Source organism: Somniosus microcephalus, chromosome 4 (genome assembly GCF_052327205.1).
Source record: "Somniosus microcephalus isolate GS21.2 chromosome 4, FLI_Smic_1.0, whole genome shotgun sequence".
Classification (NCBI taxonomy): Eukaryota; Metazoa; Chordata; class Chondrichthyes; order Squaliformes; family Somniosidae; genus Somniosus; species Somniosus microcephalus.
In genome coordinates, this window is record NC_140990.1 from 265,219,645 (window position 1) to 265,238,101 (window position 18,457).

The 18,457-nt window shown below is 43.1% G+C and overlaps 1 protein-coding gene across 1 annotated transcript; it reads right to left on the minus strand.

Annotated features, from left to right (window-relative positions):
- Window positions 1-5,063: 5,063 nt before the first annotated feature.
- cytip (cytohesin 1 interacting protein) lies at window positions 5,064-17,924 on the minus strand. The gene is made up of 8 exons (XM_085986325.1): window positions 17,481-17,924; window positions 16,928-16,977; window positions 16,551-16,605; window positions 16,337-16,439; window positions 16,113-16,206; window positions 12,885-12,951; window positions 11,141-11,207; window positions 5,064-9,007 (listed from the first exon to the last, which is right to left on the minus strand). Exons 1-8 carry the CDS (start codon window positions 17,661-17,663, stop codon window positions 8,547-8,549), a joined length of 1,080 nt encoding a protein of 359 aa, XP_085842451.1. The 5' UTR covers window positions 17,664-17,924; the 3' UTR covers window positions 5,064-8,546.
- Between the last annotated feature and the right edge of the window lie 533 nt (window positions 17,925-18,457).

Here is an 18,457-nt window from a genome sequence, read left to right on the forward strand (position 1 = left end):
TTAGTGCTGAAGCACTTTTACCATTTTTTTTTACATGCAGAAGGCAGTTCAGCTTTAAGAGTTGAAGACTTCCATTTTGGAATTATTTTTAATGCTTTCTTTTCAGAAGGCAGTTGAACTGTAAGGGCTAAAGACTGCCTATTTTAAAATATTTTTTTTTAATTTAGAAGGCAGTTCCCCTTTAAGGGCTCGAGACTGCTTTCTAAAATGACAGGCTAGCTTTAAGACAACACTGCCTCACTCCAGGGATGCTATACCCACGCCACGTTGGGCCTCCTATTCAGCGTACCACCTGAAACAGCACGTTGCATGGTAGGTTCTGTGCCCCGATCATTTAAATCAGCAGGCAGCAGCAAAATAACGGTGCTGCCTGTGCTCCTTTTAGAAGGGCGAGTTGGCCTTGCCCCACGGTGGCACCGCCCATTTTCCCACATTATCAGATTTCTAGGCCCAAGAGCTGTTAGCATCAACGTATAATTTATGCAATTTAATGGATTTAACACATCTGTCTTACACTGATCAATGCTAGCACTTTAGATGTGAAGCATTGGGGAAATTTTACCCCCTCCCCCCCAGAAATGGGTGGGTTTGGTTCAGGCGGGAGGTTAAAAAGCTAAAAATCTGAAACAGGAACCCAACCCACCTCGAATCCGTCAGTTTCCAATTTCAACGGAGGCGGGATGAGAGGCGGGCGACCAATCCGCTCACAGGCGGTGGTTGATCATTTGAATATTTTAATAAGGCTGCCTGCCTTCATTTTAACAGTCATTCTATTTTTAATCACAGTCGGCCGGGTTTCCCCGGAGTCAGGAAACCCAGTAGGTAAAAGGAGGCGAGAAGAGCTGAATCCATAAGGTAAGTGCCTTTACAGCACTGCTTGTAGGCCAGGGGGAACAGGCCCAACAAGCTACCCAGTAAACCCCCTCCCCCCCCGCGATCTACAGTTAAAAACTACAGGACGTACCAGAAACCCGTATTTACTGGTTTACCTGACCTCAAAACAGCCCCCCCCCCCGCCCCACCTCTACCCTCCCCACCTCCAAGCTAATATCTAGGGAAGGAAGGAGGACAGTAGGAGTATGTTTGTGTGTGTGTGAAAGGGTTAAAAAGAGCTAAGATGAGGGGATTAAGGAACAGAGCATATATCCAACCATATAAGGAATGTTTATGAACAATGTCCAGAAGGGAAGTCTGGTGTAACGTAGCCAAAGTGCACAAACCGTGAATCACTAATTGGGGAATGTATTGAGAGATAACGTATGGGGTCACAAGACCAATGCACACAGGTCACAAGAATTTGCACCCGAAGCCAACTGTATGATGAAAGAAATGTAGATGTGTAATGCACCTAATTGCAAAACAGTAGCCACGACTCAGAACAAAACCAATATATAAGGCAGGAGATTTTCAGCAATTGGGGAGCATTCGTCCCAGGATGAGTGTCTCCCGTCGACTTGTAAATAAAGTTGATTTACTGAACGAACCTCCGGACTCCGAGTGATTGATTGGGAATAAGGCGGACGTTGACCCTTTATATCAGAGGGTCCGTCTCGGGAAGAAGCTCTCCCGGTTTACCCTTAGTGTGTGCTAGGCCAATATAGCAGAGCCTGGTCTCCAATTGTCTAAGATCCCCTTGCCATTGGACCAAGACCTTGCTCTATCAAGCCCGTGTGGTAGCTGGTGTGCAACGGCCACCCCACGATAAAAGAATTCATGCACAGGCATCTTCCACCCCTTTAAAATGAACATTGGGACCTGGAACGTCAGGACCCTCATGGACAACCCCAATAGTGACAGACCGGAACGCCATACTGCTATCATTGCCCGGGAGCTCAGATGCTTCGACATTGACAGCGCTACCCTAAGTGACACCCGACGGGCAGGGGAAGGCCAGCTCAAGGAGCAAGGCGATGGCTACACCCTTTTCTGGAAAGGCAAACTGAAAAAGAATGCCGCCTCCATGGGATAGGTTTTGCCATAAAGAATGAGCTAGTTGGACATCTCAGAGACTCCCCTAGTGGAATAAACGAGTGCCTCATGACTCTTCGGCTCACCCTAGCCCAGAACCAGTGCGCTACAGTCATCAGTGCGTACACCCCAACACTGGAAGCCACAGACGAGACCAAAGAGGAATTCTACTTCAGCTTCAAACAATCCCTGTCCAGAGTCCCAACGGGCGACAAGCTGATCCTCCTTGGCGACTTTAACGCCAGAGTTGGAAAGGACACAGACCTCTGGGGAGGTGTGATCGGCAGAGAGGGGGTAGGGAAAGCCAACTCCAAAGGTACCCTCCTCCTGACGAAATGCTTAGAACATGGCCTTGTCATAACCAACTCCTTGTTCTGTCAGAGAGACAAGTACAAGGCTTCATGGCAACACCCTCGCTCCAAGCACTGGCATCTGCTGGACTACGTCATCATCCGAGCGAGGGACGTCCACATCACCCGCGCCATGACAGGAGCTGACGACTGCTGGACAGACCACTGCCTAATCCGCTATGTCACCTCCATCAACGCAGCCCCAAAACAGCGACGGCAACAGAAAATTAACGCTGGAACACTCAAAGAGCCGGCTAAGAAAGCCTACGCCTCACAACCAACCTGATGACTCCCAGTGATTCAGAGATAGAGTGTCCACAGCGCATGGTCTGCACTCAAGGCCTCCATAATCAGCACCTGTGAAGAGATGCTTGGACACTCGACCAGCAAACACCAAGACTGATTCGACGAGAATGACCAGGAGATCCAGGAGCTAATAAGCCGCAAGCGCAAGGCATTCCTGATCTGGAAACAGCAACAGAACTCGAGAGCAAGAAAGCAGCTCTACAGATGCCTGAAGGCCGATGTCTAACAAAAAACTTGCGACCTAAAGAATGGGTGGTGGGTGGAGAAAGTGCAGGAGATCCAGCAGCTAGCCGACAACCACGACATGCGTGGATTCTTTAGCACGGTCAAGACCACCTACGGCCCAAGCACCCAAGGTCCTACCCCACTGCGGGCCAAGAACGGAGAGGTACTTGTCAAGGACAGAGAGGCAGTCAGTGCCCGCTGGAAGGAGCACTTCAAAGATCTCCTTAACCGAGACTCTGTCTTTGACGTGAGTGTCCTCAACTCCATCCCACAGCATGCTACCCGCCACCACCTCAGCACAACCCCAGCCTGGCATGAGGTTGGAAAGGCCATCCGACAACTGAAGAACAACAAGGCCTCAGTAGCAGATGGAATTCCCGCCGAGGCACTAAAGCATGGCGGAGAAGCACTATTGGCACAAATACATGAACTAATTTCTCTTATTTGGAAGGAGGAGAGCATGCCAGGGGATCTCAGAGATGCCATAATCGTGACCATCTTCAAGAAAGGTGACAAGTCCGATTGCGATAATTAGAGGAGTTTTCCTGCTGTCTGCTACAGGGAAAGACATCGCAAGAATCTTCCTCAATCGCCTTCTCCCAGTGACTGAAGAGCTCCTCCCAGAGTCACATTGTGGATTCCGCCCACTAAGGGGCACAATGGACATGATCTTCACTGCGCATCAAATACAAGAGAAATGCAAGGAACAGCACCAACCGCTGTACGTGGCCTTCTTTGACCCCACAAAGGCCTTCGACACTGTCAACTGTGAGGGATTATGGAGTGTCCTCCTCAAATTCGGCTGCCCACAAAGGTTTGTCACCATCCTCCGCCTGCTACACGATGACACGCAAGCCATGATCCTGACCAATGGATCCACCACAGACCCAATTCACATATGGACCGGGGTCAAGCAAGGCTGTGTCATCGCACCAACGCTCTTCTCGATCTTCCTTGCTGCAATGCTCCATCTCACCCTCAGTAAGCTCCCCGCTGGAGTGGAGCTAATCTACAGAACAAACGGGAAACTGCTCAACCTCCATCACCTCCAGTCCAGATCCAAGGTCATCCCATCCTTTGTCATCGAATTACAGTATGCAGGCGACGCTTGTGTCTGCGCACACACTGAGGCCGATCTCCAAACCATCGTCAACACCTTCACCGGAGCGTATGAGAACACGGGCCTTACACTAAACAGCCGTAAGACAAAGGTCCTCTACCAACCTGCCCCCACCCCGATTATCACAATCCACGACAAGGCCTTGGACAACGTGGACCACTTTCCATACCTCGGGAGCCTACTGTCAACAAGGGCAGACATCGATGATGAAGTCCAACACCGCCTTCAGTGTGCCAGTACAGCCTTCGGTCGCCTGAGGAAGAGTATTTGAAGACCAGGACCTCAAGCCCGGCACCAAGCTTATGGTCTACAGAGCAGTAGTGATTCCCACCCTCGTATAAGCTTCAGAGACATGGACCATGTAAAGCAGGCACCTCAAAGCATCGGAGAGATACCACCAACGCTGCCTCCACAAGATCCTGCAAATCCATTGGCAGGATAGGCGCACCAACGTCAGTGTTCTCGCTCAGGCCAACATCGAAGTTTTGATCACGCTCGATCAACTCCGCTGGATGGGACACATCGTCCTTATGCCCGATACGAGACTCCCAAAACAAGCACTCTCCTTGGAGCTCCGACACGGCAGGAGAGTCCCAGGTGGGCAGAGGAAACGCTTCAAGGACACCCTCAAAGCCTCCTTGAAAAAGTGCAACATCCCCACCGACACCTGGGAATCCCTGGCCCAAGACCGCACAAAGTGGTGGAGAAGCATCCGGGAAGGCTCCGAACACCTCGAGTCTCTTCATTGGGAGCAAGCGGAAGCCAAGTGCAAACAGCGGAAGGAGCGCACGTCAACCCAAGCACCCCACCCACCCGCCCCTTCAACCAAAGTCTGCCCCACCTGTGACAGAGATTGTAGGTCCTGCATTGGACTCATCAGTCACCTGAGAACTAATTTTTAGCGTGGAAGCAAGTCATCCTCAGTTCCGAGGGACTGCCTAAGAAAAATATCGAGCCCAAATTGTGTCTATAGAGTTAATAAAGTAAATATTGTGTTAGTTAGTTAGTGTGTGTGTGAGTATAATTTTAGTTTACATCTAATGATAGTCTAACTGGTGTAAGAGTGACAATGAACTTCAAGTACAGTTATCAAATAAAATTGAAAATATTAGGAGTATTTAATTAAAAAGCCCAAGGTAAAAAATACTATTACATCATCAGATCCACTACATTCAAAGTTCCAAATGGATAGGAAAAGTAATGACCTTCCATGTGCTCAACATCATAAAAATGATCATATATACATAACACAAACACTGATTTTCATGGGTAACTTTATATAGAAAATAACGACAAAAAAAAAGATCAACTTCCAGAGTGCACATGTTGTTTTTGATTTTCTTTACCGGTCACAGTATATTAATGCAAAATTAAACTCTGAATAATATCGCAACTACATTTCACAGTGAACCTCTGAAGAATGTAGCAGAATTGTTTTTGCAATTAAACTACAAGCTGCTCTTCACAACACAGGGAGCAGCAATCTTTCAATGACCAATAATACTCCTCAGACTGCAACTGTCATGCAGAAATAATCAGGCTGAAATACCCATTGAGTTTTGCCTCACAACAGCATCTGAGAGTTTCACCTTATATTCAGACTCTGTATACCTTTCCCCCAAAGCATATCTGGGTCTAAAACCAACAAGTCTCTTATTGTTTTCAGTACAGCATATAATTTTCCAATGTTACATCTATGTACAACTAGGTTTTACAGTGGATTCAATAATCACAATCTAACTGGATGTAGATCACACACAATCAACAGGTTAAGTATTTCTAAAATAATTGTACCAATTAAGTCATACTGAAAAGATCATTGGTTTAAGTAGTTTCTAATTTAATTATACTGGCAGTAATTTGCAAATTTTATACATCCTTTCATATAATTTGGTAGTACTCTCCTTCCCACCACTTAATTTTGGTTTGAATGCACATAAATCTAGTCAATATGGCAACTGCCATTGACTATATGGAGCTTCATTCCAGAGATAAATGGCTCAACACTGCCTACTGTGTTGGCTCCAGGCTATTTTACTGTATCCTGTACCACAAATAAAATTAATCCCCTATAGTCACTGCATAATGAAACATGAACTTTGTACAAATAGGAAAAAAAGGAAACCGTTATTCACCGTTGGTAACACTCTAACCCCCTCAATAACATTTGAATCAGATTATCGCTTCAGACACTTTTTTCCATCTACATTGATGGTTTCAAAATGAGTCTACTGGTTCTTTGTATTATCAGATTTCTGCTTATCCAAAAAGACCATTCATATTTCAAATGAAGTCAGCGATATCTATCTTATATTATAGTGCTGAACTTAACAATATCTTGAAGGAGTTCATGGTTCAGTAGAAGGTTCAGCAAAAATGGCACACAGATCAGTAGGCACTGCAACTATATACACTGTCCAATACTCTTTGTTTGCCATTATAACTTACATTTGCAGATCTCCCCAAGTCAACTTAAATGTTAAGAGTGTAAAGCATCTTTGTACTAATAAGCATAAGAACCTATTTAATTGACACTGTTAAGACACACTGGGCCGGAATTTGCGGTGGGTAATAACGGTGGATTAAGAACATAAGAACTTAAGAGTTAGGAGCGGGAGTAGGCCATACGGCCCCTCGAGCCTGCTCTGGCATTCAATAAGATCATGGCTGATCTTCAACCTCAATTCCACTTTCCCGCCCGATCCCCATATCCCTTGATTCCCCTAGAGTCCAAAAATCTATCTATCTCAGCCTTGAATATACTCAATGACTCAGCATCCACTTTGGGGTAGAGAATTCCAAAGATTCACAACCCTCTAAGTGAAGAAATTCCTCCTCATCTCAGTCTTAAATGGCCGACCCCTTACCCTGAGACTGTGCCCCCTAGTTCTAGACTCTCCAGCCAGGGGAAACAACCTCTCAGCATCTACCCTGTCAATCCCCCTCAGAATCTTATATGTTTCAATGAGATCACCTCTCATTCTTATAAACTCCAGAGAGTATAGGCCCAATCTACCCAATCTCTCATCATACAACAACCTTCTCATCCTAGGGATCAAACTAGTGAACCTTCGTTGCACCGCCTCGAAGGCAAGTATGTCCTTCCTCAGATAAGGAAACCAAAACTGTGTACAGTACTCCAGGTGTGGTCTTTATTACCCCTTTGAAACTTGGATTTTCCAGTTGGCCTTGTAATGGGCGCAACCGCTGCCTGCCGCTTAAAGGCCAGTGACATCAGGGAGCTGGCCCTGGGGTAAGGACTCCCTATCCTAGAGTTTCCTGCTTCCCTGGCTCAGTCAGGACCCAGTGTAGAACTGGAGGTCAAGTGAAATTAGGTGTACCAGCCTCTGGATGGGCGTAAGTGGAACCCGTTGACAATGTTGTGTGGGGGTGGGGGCTGGGAAAGGGAAACAAGATGGGAAGGTCCAGCTGAGGGGAGCTTGGATACCCAAAGAAATCATAAGTATTTTTCTAAAATTGTAGAGATCCCTTTGCAGAGGGGGGGGGGGGGGGGCAGGGGGCAATATGGAGTCTTGAGGTGGTGGTTGTGGAATCCCCCTATCTCCTATTGGTAAGTAAACACTGGATTTTCTGGCTGCATGGAGCAGGTGGGTGCCCTAAATGTGCCTGTAGTGGTTCAGGCACCCACTGGCTCCAAGCAAATTAGGATGCACTCCCGCCGAATCTGCAAACTCCATGGGGGTCAGTGCTTAACAACACAAGTGGTTACACCACATCACAAACAATAGATTTTCAGAGCCATTCTTACTGTATAAAGTAAAAATGAAGACGTTTCCTCCAGTTTTAATTTAACTTTTTGGATCATTGTAGGCGTTTCAAGTCTTGCAAATTTATCTAAACAAACGAATTAATTTTTCATGGTGTCATTCACAGCAAGACTGGGGTCTGCAGCGTACTTGTGATGTTTAGCTTATAACTCAACCTGTTTTTTTAAGTCCACTTCTCAATCGCTCCCTGTGGGAAGTGGTTTAACGCGGCTGAGGTCAATGCGAGTTTAATTACTGTTTGGTGAGGGAAGTTTTCAAATTGCCAGCTACTTGTAAGTTTCCAGCTCCAGATCAGAAAAATGGGATATTTTTCTTGCTTCTTTTTTTATATACTTTTGACAGATTGAAGTGTGACTGAAGTTCTCAAAACTTTTACAGATCATTAGATAAGTAGTCAGTCTATAGGAGTGCACTTACAATAAGGCCATTTTAAAACAATCTATTAATTCTTAGACTACGACTTCTAAAGTCACAGGTTTATAGAAGCACTTTTTTTATATGAAATGTGAACATATTGCTCAATGAACCCTACCTTCAATACTTGGATCCCAATGTCTCTGTTGATTATAGGAACAGAATGGATTATGCAAAAATATAAAGAGAAGTGAACTTTTGATTAAAGATAAACAATTTGTTTAAGAGGTTTTACTGCATTTCCTGATAACACACAGATCCAGCCTGTAGTCAGAGATTTTTTTTAATGGTTTAATGCCACCGTTTCTTATTGCTCCTTAATGCTACCATGAAACTAGCAGTACCACTACTGCATTAAAGTATTAATCCGAAAATCTAAAAATGACTCTCATCCTCTTCCTCGGCCCTATTTAAGCCTGGAATGAACTTCATGAGGCGCTTCCTCACACTTGGTCTCTTGCTTTTTCGAGGAACTGTCCCACAGCCACTGTGCAAGTCCCATGATGGTGACATATGTCCACTTCCGCTGCTGGTCATACTGATGCTCCTGCTCCTGCTCAGTTGGGTTTTTGGCGTGAACATATCAGTTTCCCTGTGGAAGAGGCATTCTTCATCCATACTGCTGCGCCTACAGTGCCTCCCAATGGCCGACTCATCAAACTCACTGAGATGGAAGACTCCATCCTCGCTGTCATCAGTCATTAAGCTGAGTTGGCTCCTGCAGCTGCTGTCGCTGGAAAATCTTTCCTTGTTCCGTGTGGCTGATCCAAATAAGGCAATGCTGCTGTATAGAAAGGATTCTGCAGATTCCGCTGTGCTATTGTTCCTCGAGAGCCCTAGAAATTGAAACAGTGTAGATGGATATGTGTCATTTAATGTACTCTGTCTTGCCTCATGCGCTTTGCTCCTGATTTAAAGTTCTGAGTGCTATTAAAATGAGCAATTCTAAAGAGGAACCCTATGTTTAGTAGAAATACCTTCAATCTAACCCCCCCACCGCCACTTGCAAAAACTTGCAAGCTGATCCACTCAAAATGGCAATTGCAAAATACTGCGGATGCTGGAAATCTGAAATAACAACAGGAAATGCTGGAAACAGCTCAGCAGGTCAGGCAGCATCCGTGGAGAGAGAAACAGAGTTAACGTTTCAGGTCTGTGACCCTTCGTCAGAACCGGAAAAAGTTAGAGATGCAACAGATTTTAAGCAGGTGCAGAGGCTGGGAAAAGGGAGAGGGGAGGAAAGAACAAAAGGAACGGTCTGTGATAGAGTGGAAGGCAGGAGAGATTAAATGTTGTAAATGGTAATGGCAGAATTATCAACAGCTGCCACCTGAAGAAATAGGGGCAGAGGTTATGGTCTGAAATTGTTGAATTCAATGTTGAGTCCAGAAGGCTGTAAAGTGCCTAACTGAAAGATGAGGTGCTGTTCCTCGCGCTTCCGTTGAGCTTCACCGTCAGAGTGGGAGTGGAGGGGAGAATTAAAGTGACAGGCGACCGGAAGCTCGGGGTCACCCTTACGGACTGAACAGAGGTGTTCCGCAAAGCGGTCACCCAATCTGTGTTTGGGCTCCCCAATGTAGAGGAGACCGCATCGTGAGCAGTGAATACAGTATACTAAATTGCAAGAAGTACAAGTAAATCGCTAATTCACCTGGAAGGGGTGTTTGGGGCCCTGGACAGTGGGGAGGAGGTAAAAGGGCAGGTGTTGTATCTCCTGCGCTTGCACAGGAAGGTACCGTAAGGAGGGAAGGGGCTGTTGAGGGTAATTGAGGAGTGGACCAGAGGGTTGCAGAGGGAGCGGTCCCTTCAGAATGCTGAAAGGGGATGGGAAGATGTGTTTGGTGGTGGGAATCATGCTAGAGGTGGTGGAAATGATGGAGGATGATCTGTTGAATGTGGAGGCTGGTGGGGTGAAAGATGAGGACAAGGGGAACCCTATCGTGGTTCTGGGAGGGAGGGGAAGGGGTGAGGGCAGAAGTGCGGGAAATGGAACAGACAAGGTCGAGAGCAAATCAAACAACTTAAGAGTTTGCCGGTACTGGGCTTACATTTGGATTTGAATGTGAAGATCAATACTTAAGACTGGGTAGATTTCAATCCTAACTATACCCAGCCAAAGACAGACCCTCCAAATAAATCATTTAAGTGGATCGTTCCTGCTGGAAAACCAAACATAATGCTCTGCAGTTATGGAAAAGTCCACATTGTAGCCTTTCCTCTGTCTCCCCGGCAACAAATGCATGATAGGAAACACCCTGTAAAGGAAAACAATTAAGGCGAGAGAAAGTAAATCATTCTCCACCCCATAAAATCACTTTAAAATAACACAAATTTAGGACACGGGGGGGGGGGGGGGAGGTGGTGGAGTGAAATTATTACATTATTCTTTTATAGACTACAGAATCTACAGAACTTGCAGAGCCTTGGTTTAAATCCAATGCAGACTGACTGCACTCTCTGTCTGCAGACTACAAGGGTCCTGTGGGAAACGAGCTTGGGAAGTCTCATTTCAGTTCCTTGTGGATACAGCCCTACCGTACAGAACTGCACACAAATTGGCATTAAATGAGCAATCTCACCTATAAAAACAATAGGATGGTTGGTATGGGAAGCAAAAAAAAAACACATTGTTTCAATAGGAGTCATTTTCCAAGTCTGGAGTTAGGACACATTGTTAGAGTAGACAGAGGAAGCTTTACTCTACATCTTTCTATGCTATAGATGGCCTGGGAGTTCTTGATGCACACTGGATGCATAAGGTGGAATCATGTTCATTCACTAGTGTGTAGAGATCCCTCACCTTGATGAATAAAAATTCACCAGAAATAGAAATACAAAGAATTTTGAATCATACCATTTTACTCCTTCATTTTAAATACCTCATAACATGAAAAGTTTTCAAATTAGATTTTAAAATTTGTGCTAGAATTAAAATTATGCTACGTTGTGGTTTCCCAATAGAAACTTACCATGAACTAGGCGTTGTTCCTGTAGCATAAGAGATCTGTACTCCACCCATTTCTCGCGAAGTGTTTTCTAAGAGACACAGGAAGGCAGAGTGTTGATAAAATATAAAAATACATAAGGCATCTGCAGAGAGACTTTATTGCGATATGTGTGCAACAAAAAATGCAGCATCACTTTTTCAGTAGATGTTTCTGTACGTTTCAAGGAACTAGCATTAAGCAATTGCTGATGGGTTATCGTTAGCATAATTAATTAACCAAATCAAATGATATTGAAGAAATAATCAAATGCATACAACAAAGTGATCCTGTCAATCCGATACAAACTTACAAAAAGCCAATAAAAAGTGATCCTAAAACTTTAAAGCACCAGATTAAATATTAAGTATGTAAAGGCACCTTTTGTTTCAAATGAAATAGGGGATGGATATCATCACATAACATTGTTAAATTAAGACACAAATAACATAAGAAATAGGAGCAGGAATAGGCCACTTGGCCCCTCGAGCCTGCTCCGCCATTCAATAAGATCATGGCTGATCTCGGGCTCAAAGCCACTTTCCTGCCCGCTCCCCATAACCCTTCACTCCCTTATCTTGTAAAAATCTGTCTATCTCCACCTTAAATGTATTTAATGACCCAGCCTCCACGGCTCTCTGGGGCAGAGAATTCCACAGATTTACGACCCTCTGAGAGAAGTTGTTCCTCCTCATCTCAGTTCTAACAGGGCGACCCTTTATTTTGAAACTATGCCCCCATGTACTAGATTTCCCCACGAGGGGAAACATCCTCTCAGCATCTACCCTGTCGAGCCCCCTCAGTATCTTATATGTTTCAATAAGATCACCTCTTATTCTTCTAAACTCCAATGAGTATAGGCCCAACCTGCTCAACCTTTCCTCATAAGACAACCCCGTCATCTCTGGAATTAACCTAGTGAATCGTCTCTGAACTGCCTCCAATGCAAGTATATCTTTCCTTAAATAAGGAAACCAAAACTGTACGCAGTACTCAAGGTGTGGTCTCACCAATACCCTGTACAGTTGTAGCAGGACTTCCCTGCTTTTATACTCCAACCCCCTTGCAATAAAGGCCAACATTCCATTTGCCTTTTTGATTACTTGCTGTACCTGCATGCTAACATTTTTGTGTTTCATACACAAGGACCCCCCGGTCCCTCTGAACTGTAGCATTTTGTAATCTCTCTCCATTTAAATAATAATTTACTTTTTTAATTTTCCTGCCAAAGTGGATAACCTCACACTTTCCCACATTATGCTCCATCTACCAAATGTTTGCCCACTCACTTAGCCTGTCTAAGTCCCTTTGCAGATTCTTTGAGTCCTCTGCACAACTTGCTTTCCTACCCATCTTTGTATCATAGCAAAGCACTTTTCTGCTGTTCACAAAGGTTAGGGTATTCATTGTCTAAAACAACTGCAGTTGTGGGTAGTTTATTTCAGCCAAGCAGTAACTGGACTTAGTGCAAATTTCACTAGAAAAGAGAAATCCAAACCAGCTGAAAAAACTGAGTCGAGCCAAAATGATCCCCCTATCAGCTACACAAACTACTATAACATGAATAATTACTTTTACTTATATTCATTGCACTCTCCTTATGAGTTCTACAAGATAATTAGCTCATGCAGTTTTCCGTTTTCATATTGTGCATGTGCTGCTGAATTAATTGTTTCTTGTTATTATTTCACAATTCAACTGACATATAGCAAAAGCTTGGGAAAAATACCTTTAAAAAATGCAATCTTGTTTCAAGTCCATCTCTTTTGACAGAGTCTTTATTAATAGTCATCAGGCTGTAAATAGAGGTAAAGTTCAGGTCTGAATACAGAAAACATTGTCTGACGCAGGCTTGCACTTAAAAGATATCCGCCCCCTCCACCACTGATGTATAGTGGCTGAAGTATATACTTTCTACAGGATGCACTGCAGCAGTGCACCAAGGCTACATCAACAGCACCTCAACCACCGGAAAGAACAAGAGCAGCAATATCAAGTGAACACCATCACCTTCAAGTTCCCCTCCAAGTCACAACCATCCTGACCTGGACATGTATCACTATTCCTTCATTATTACTGGGTAAAAATCTTGGAATTCCCTACCTCAAACCACAAGGATTGCAAGAAGGCTAACTGCTACCTTTGCAGGGTAACTAGGAATGCCAGCGTCACCCACATCCCAAAAACATTTTTTCTTAAATGTAGAAAATAAGGAGGATGTCCCATGAGTGACAGTGCATAATGGGTGTTCTGTCATGAGCATAAAAGGTTATAATTCAAAATGATGATGGGCTTTCATTGAGTGAAAGGGTTTCTGAGAGTCACTGTCAATTGTGAGATAATCTGATGCTGATATGGGAGCAGAAAATGGTAGATCTATGCCCACTAGATATATGACTATCCAAACCTATTTCCCTTCAATGTCACTGTCAGAGAGAAAGGTAGGAGGGTTGAACAAAATATTGGTCAAAGAGGTGAGTTTTGAGGAGGGTCTTCAAGGAGGAGAGGGAGGTGGAGGGGTATGGTAGCATCATGATTATGTTACTGGACTAGGAATGATCCAGAGACAAGAATTCAAATCCCAACATGGCAGCTGGGGAATTTAAATTCAGTTAAATAAATAAATCTGAAGTAAAATGTTAATATCAGTAATAGTGACCATAAAACCACCAGATTGTCGTAAAAACCCCATCTGGTTCACTAATTTCCTGTAGGGAAGGAAATCTGACGTCATTACCCGATCTGGCCTACATGTGACTCCAGACCCACGGCAATGTGATTGACTCTTAACTATCCTCTGAAATGACCTAACAAGCCATTCAGTTGTATTCAAGAAGGCAGCTCACCACCACCTTCTCAGGGCAATTAGGGATAGGTAATAAATGCTGTCCTTGCCAGCGATGCCCATATCCCATGAAAGAATATTTTAAAAAGTGACTTACAAAAGAATTGAAAAGCGTTGGGTTTAGGCGGCTGAAGGCACGACCATCAATGGGGGGGGGGGGGCAAAGGGAGGGGGGATGAATAAGAGGCCAGAGTCAGAAAAATGGAGAGTTCTGGATGGATGTAGGGCTGGTGGAGGCTACAGAAATAAGGGCTGGCAAGGTCATGACAGGATTTAAACATGAGGATGATCATTTTTAATTAGAGGCATTGGAGAACTAGGAGCCAATGTAGGTCAGAAAGGACAGGGGTGAAGTGGTGAGCGGGATTTGCTGCAGAATAGGATACAGGCACCAGAGTTTTGGACAAGCTGACGTTTACAAAGCATGGAGGATGTGAGGTCAGCCAGTAGAGCAGTGGAATAATGCCGTCTGGAAGTGACAAAAACATGGATGAAGGTTTCAGCATCAGATGGGCTGAGATCAGACTAATAATCATGTCTGAGAATTACATACTTGAATAGATAATCACAGCTTTGCAATCATTCTTTTTAAATGTGCTTTGTGCAATTTCTGTTTTGGGGCTCAAAATCACAAGCTGGGAGTGTACAACATTCTAATATGCACTCCCAGCGTGCACCAGGAGCACTTAAAGACCCGGATTTTGCAGTCTGCAGTGAATGAATGGCGCTCGCCGTTCATTATGCTTACAACTGCCCACAGACTTCTAGTGGGTTTTTGCACAACTTAGGGTAATTAGCAATCCATTTCAGTGCGGCACCCTCTACAGGGGATCTGAGACCTGTTTGAGTTGTGAAATTAACGTGTCTCTTCAACCAACCAGATTGAAGAATTCTAATTAAGACACGCGGAGTCTAAACCAGGAAGTATAAGTTAGAATATTTAACTCAATGTAAAATTATGTACAGAGAGCAAATTAAAGAGAGATAGTATTAAGAGAGAGAGATAAAAGAGGCAGAAAGAAAAAGTAAAGCAATGTATTTTAAAAAAAATTAAATCTCCAGCAATAATTAAAATCTGAAGAAATGAGACTCCACACTTGTAAAGGTAAATTTTTAGTGCCAGAAAGGTTGTTTGGTAGTAATTGAGATTTATCACACTGATAAAAATTCACTTACACTTGAATGGACAAGCCATAACTTTTTCTGCCATGTTTATTGGGTAAATAGTGGGTAAGCACCACAACTTCATGCCCTTTGTGTGTTTAAATGCCGAATCTCTCAGCGAGGTATCGGTGTAGTGAAGCTTGTGGAGGAGCAGGGCAAATCAGACAACAACGTCCTGTTTTCTGCACTTAACTGTGCGTGTGCATGTGCAGATGCCGGAAGTTGCTGTCCAATTTACTCTTTAATAACAGTGAGTGCTGATAGTCTCACCGTTATTCATACCACAAAATCCAAGCCATTGTTTATCAGTGTGAGTAATTTACACAGCCAGTCAGAGTGAATTATAGATTCTAAGTGAACTCAGAAAAGAGAATCTCCTGATCCACTTTACCAATTGAGGTAGTGCAGTTGCTTTATTTCTGAGAGCTTTGTTTCTAACCCAGATAGGACACCATTGCATGGCAGTGCCACTGCAGTGACGTCATTTGCAAACATCACAAACTGTTATTACTACAAGCTGAAATAGAAGTTAAAAATCAAGAGTGGAAATCCCATTTCATCTAATGCACCACTGAAGAGTTTTGCTATTCAAATGAAGACAGAAATTATTATTTTCTCATTTTGTGAATCTTCTCATTAGGATGAGGGGTGGCAGCAATTTTTCTCTGTGCTCAGTGACTTTCACACTTGTGGTGTTTTAAAGCTGCTCAGCCTGTCAACCGCCAGAATAAAATTGCCTTCAGCAGTCACGATTACACCGCCTTCAGAAATTCCACCGCTTCTACAAGCTCTGTGAATCCTACTTCTTTAGTGGACTCTCTAGGCTCCTGAGATAGCATTGCCACAATGTTTGCTTTACAACATTGTTGCCAACATTGGAGCTGCTGTTGGTAACAGTAGCAGAAGACTGCCCTGGAAATCTTAAAAAACATTTACATTGATGCTTACCTTAATAAATTGCCAGATGACTTAATTAGGTCTACAAATTCTCGGTGACTAAACCCTTCAGTATCCATTCCATTGATGCTAACTAGCATATCACCTATTATTCAAAAACAGAATGAGTGGTTGTTATACAGACGTAGGAAGCTGTGTAATGGATTACATGTAATTAGTGCACATCCGTGAGAAAGTCAGAATGAACTAAACCAAAAGAGGAAGTGAATACTTACCAGCCCTCAGCCCTGCAAAATGAGAGGGACTGTTGTCACGCACCTTGCACACATAAGTGCACATCTCCAACGCATTAGCATTTTGCTGGTTCATTCCAAGGGTCTGCAAGTAAAAAAACAAAAAAGTGTAAATTATTACAGAAGCCTATTGTAAAATTAGCTTTAAGTTATATCTTGAAAACATTGAACACAACATATACAGTAAATTCCTCACCTGAATCTCAAATCCAAATGTTTCATTATCTTGTTTGTTTAAAACAACCATTTTTCTGTTTGGAAAACAAAGATAAATTAATATAATTTTATTTTTTACTATATTTATTCTGTGTAAAATACATAAATGCAAATCGGATTAGAACAAACCTCCCTGAAACAGTTAATCACTCCCTCGTTTGCAGAGGAATGGTGGGTGCACTAAGTTGCATCTTCACGATGACAGGCCCATATCATCCATGCACATTTAATCTGAATCACACGGTCAACATGAACTTTCTTTCGACACCACAACAGGTTTAAATTCCCAGGACCAGATTATTTCTTAATGTTAAATAATATCACTAAACAATGAATCTATAAGTATATACATCTTACTTTTGAAAATCTGAAGTGTCTGCCAAAGAGTTCGATCTAGTCAAAACAAGCTGTAAAAGAAAGAAATAATCAAAATTACTATTCTCTTCAACAACTTAAGCTTTTATTAGGATATATAACTGCATCCATTAACCTACTTATGGAATACCAGATCAATATTAGTCTGACTAAAACCCAATCCATTTTGTACACTATCACTTTTACAAATCTATTATTTGTTTCTGGAGGTTTTATTGATTACTTAATAAAGTAAAAGCAAAATAAATACATATACTCAAAGGTTGTTCAATTTAATCGTCTATTTTAATCTTGGCTACTTTGCAGTTTTTACTCATTTTGTGTCAGTCCTTTATAGGAAACTTGTGGAACATTCAAAACCATTACTATAATCTATACTGCAAGCAAAGTGCAAGCAAAATTACAACCAGAGAACAGGAAATATTAACATTATTTTTGTGCTATTATATTTGTTATATATATATAGACAATCGTTTTATATTTTAGCTGTTTGTTAAAGCTGGACTATAATTGAGTCTGGAGGTGGCTGCCTTACCTGTCTGTGCCCCCTGGGCAGAGTCCCTAAGGTGTTGGCGAGAATCTGAAGTCGCTTGTTATCAGTTTCATCAGAGAAGCTCCTGTTGGAGATCTCAGAATAGGGATCGTAGCTGGATGGGAAAGAATTCGCTGCCATGTAATTCGCGTTGCCATTAAGTTGAAGGGCACTTTGGAAAGTCATGGTTTTGTTTTCGAATCAGTCAGTCTCATTGCTGTAAAAAGTAACCGCCATGGAGTGGAGCAAAACTGTATCGAGCTCAACACAAGGCGCTCACAGAATAAGTGTCAAGACGGAAATTCAAGTCATGTGATTTGGTTTTGTGGGCATTTTAGCATTTTACATCAATCGGTTTCGAGTTCACAGTTACGCAAGTTGCTGGTTCAAGAGATGAAGATGAAGCGGAACGTTGTCTCTTTTTGCAAGGCGCTGAGCTCGTTGCAGTTTCCAAAACTAAACAATAAATTAGTGTTAAAAAAAGGTCGGGAAAGAGCAGTAAAGTGCACATTTCTGATCCCATTTATGAAATTCCGTTTTTCTTCCTCATTTGAAACCCATCCAATAAAAAGCAATTCAATCTGATCATGTATAACTAAGAGCATTTTACTGTATTTTAACGCCCAATTGCTTTTGACCACATACAATACGTTTGAACGAAATGAAGATTTGAACAAGTTTAGCTTTGTAGGCAAACAAAACGGAGATACCACCTGGTGGGTGGAGGGCTCCCACTCCCAGCCGGAGTTAACAGATCCTTCTCTTTCAGGTGCTTGCTGACCCCGCAGTACATTTCCACATTGGGCATTGATGTGTTTTGCTATCTCTACATTTAGTCAAGAGTATAACATGTAACAAATATCTATGTGAGTCTACGTCACGGATTTATGGAAAAGCCAGCACATTATATGCGTATATAATACTATATACACAGAGCAGAGGGGCACCGAGGAGCAAATGCAGAAGCTAATTCACAAAGG

What these genes read in the sequence shown, in the direction of transcription:
- cytip (XM_085986325.1), bottom strand. Translation starts at nt 17,663, where the DNA reads ATGACTTTCCAAAGTGCCCTTCAACTTAATGGCAACGCGAATTACATG. An exon ending in CAAGATTGCATTTTTTAAAG is followed by an intron (nt 11,208 to 12,884) that starts GTATTTTTCCCA and finishes TGTGTCTCTTAG; the next exon opens with AAAACACTTCGCGAGAAATG. An exon ending in GGAACAACGCCTAGTTCATG is followed by an intron (nt 9,008 to 11,140) that starts GTAAGTTTCTAT and finishes TTCAATTTCTAG; the next exon opens with GGCTCTCGAGGAACAATAGC.